Source organism: Mastomys coucha, unplaced genomic scaffold (genome assembly GCF_008632895.1).
Source record: "Mastomys coucha isolate ucsf_1 unplaced genomic scaffold, UCSF_Mcou_1 pScaffold5, whole genome shotgun sequence".
NCBI classification, from domain to species: Eukaryota; Metazoa; Chordata; class Mammalia; order Rodentia; family Muridae; genus Mastomys; species Mastomys coucha.
In genome coordinates, this window is record NW_022196911.1 from 48,924,160 (window position 1) to 48,924,772 (window position 613).

Sequence of the window (613 nt, forward strand, 5' to 3'; positions counted from 1 at the left end):
CTCTCTTTACTTCCTAACCCTCCTGGTCTGGGACCTCAGCATCAGGCAGCTATAGTCCAGGTCTTGCTGGGATCTGAGAACCTCCTAGAAGTTTGGCTGGTTTCTATCTGCTTGCAGCAAATTCTTAGTTCACCCTAGAACAGGGTGGAGGAGATACCCGCTTATGTCTTGGGATTCTGTGTTGTTTTGGCTTCTCGGAGTATGGAGAGATTTTATAAACTGACTTATAAGTAAAATGCACCCCCTTTTTCTGTGATCTAGAATTGGAATTTGGTGGCTACTGCTGCCCCCTACCGGATATGACACAGAAGCTACCCCACAAGGTAGGCAGCCCAAGGGCCAGAATGACACTCACCACCAGAGAGCTGCACACAGCACCCCTGGCACAGTGAGCGCCAGCAGCAGCATTCTCCAGTCTCTGATGAAGTATGCAAACAGAGGCAGCACCATGAAGCCAAATGCATAAAATATGCAAACTCCTAAGGTAGCGAATATAATTCGAATTGACTTGGAAAGAATTTCTGTTCCTGTTCAAAACAAGGAATAGTCAAGTTAATCATTCATTGGGGTTATTTCCTTATGAATCTTCTGTGATATCATTTTTAACATAGAG

General features: G+C 45.0%; 1 protein-coding gene across 1 annotated transcript in view; it reads right to left on the minus strand.

The window, feature by feature from the left end:
• The window catches only part of LOC116078658 (solute carrier family 22 member 5-like), a 24,794-nt gene that overhangs the window by 5,719 nt on the left and 18,462 nt on the right, over window positions 1-613 (minus strand). Inside the window, exon 3 of the mRNA XM_031354012.1 lies at window positions 295-527. Coding sequence (XP_031209872.1) covers window positions 295-527 — 233 coding nt within the window. The remainder of the gene's footprint in view (window positions 1-294; window positions 528-613) is intronic.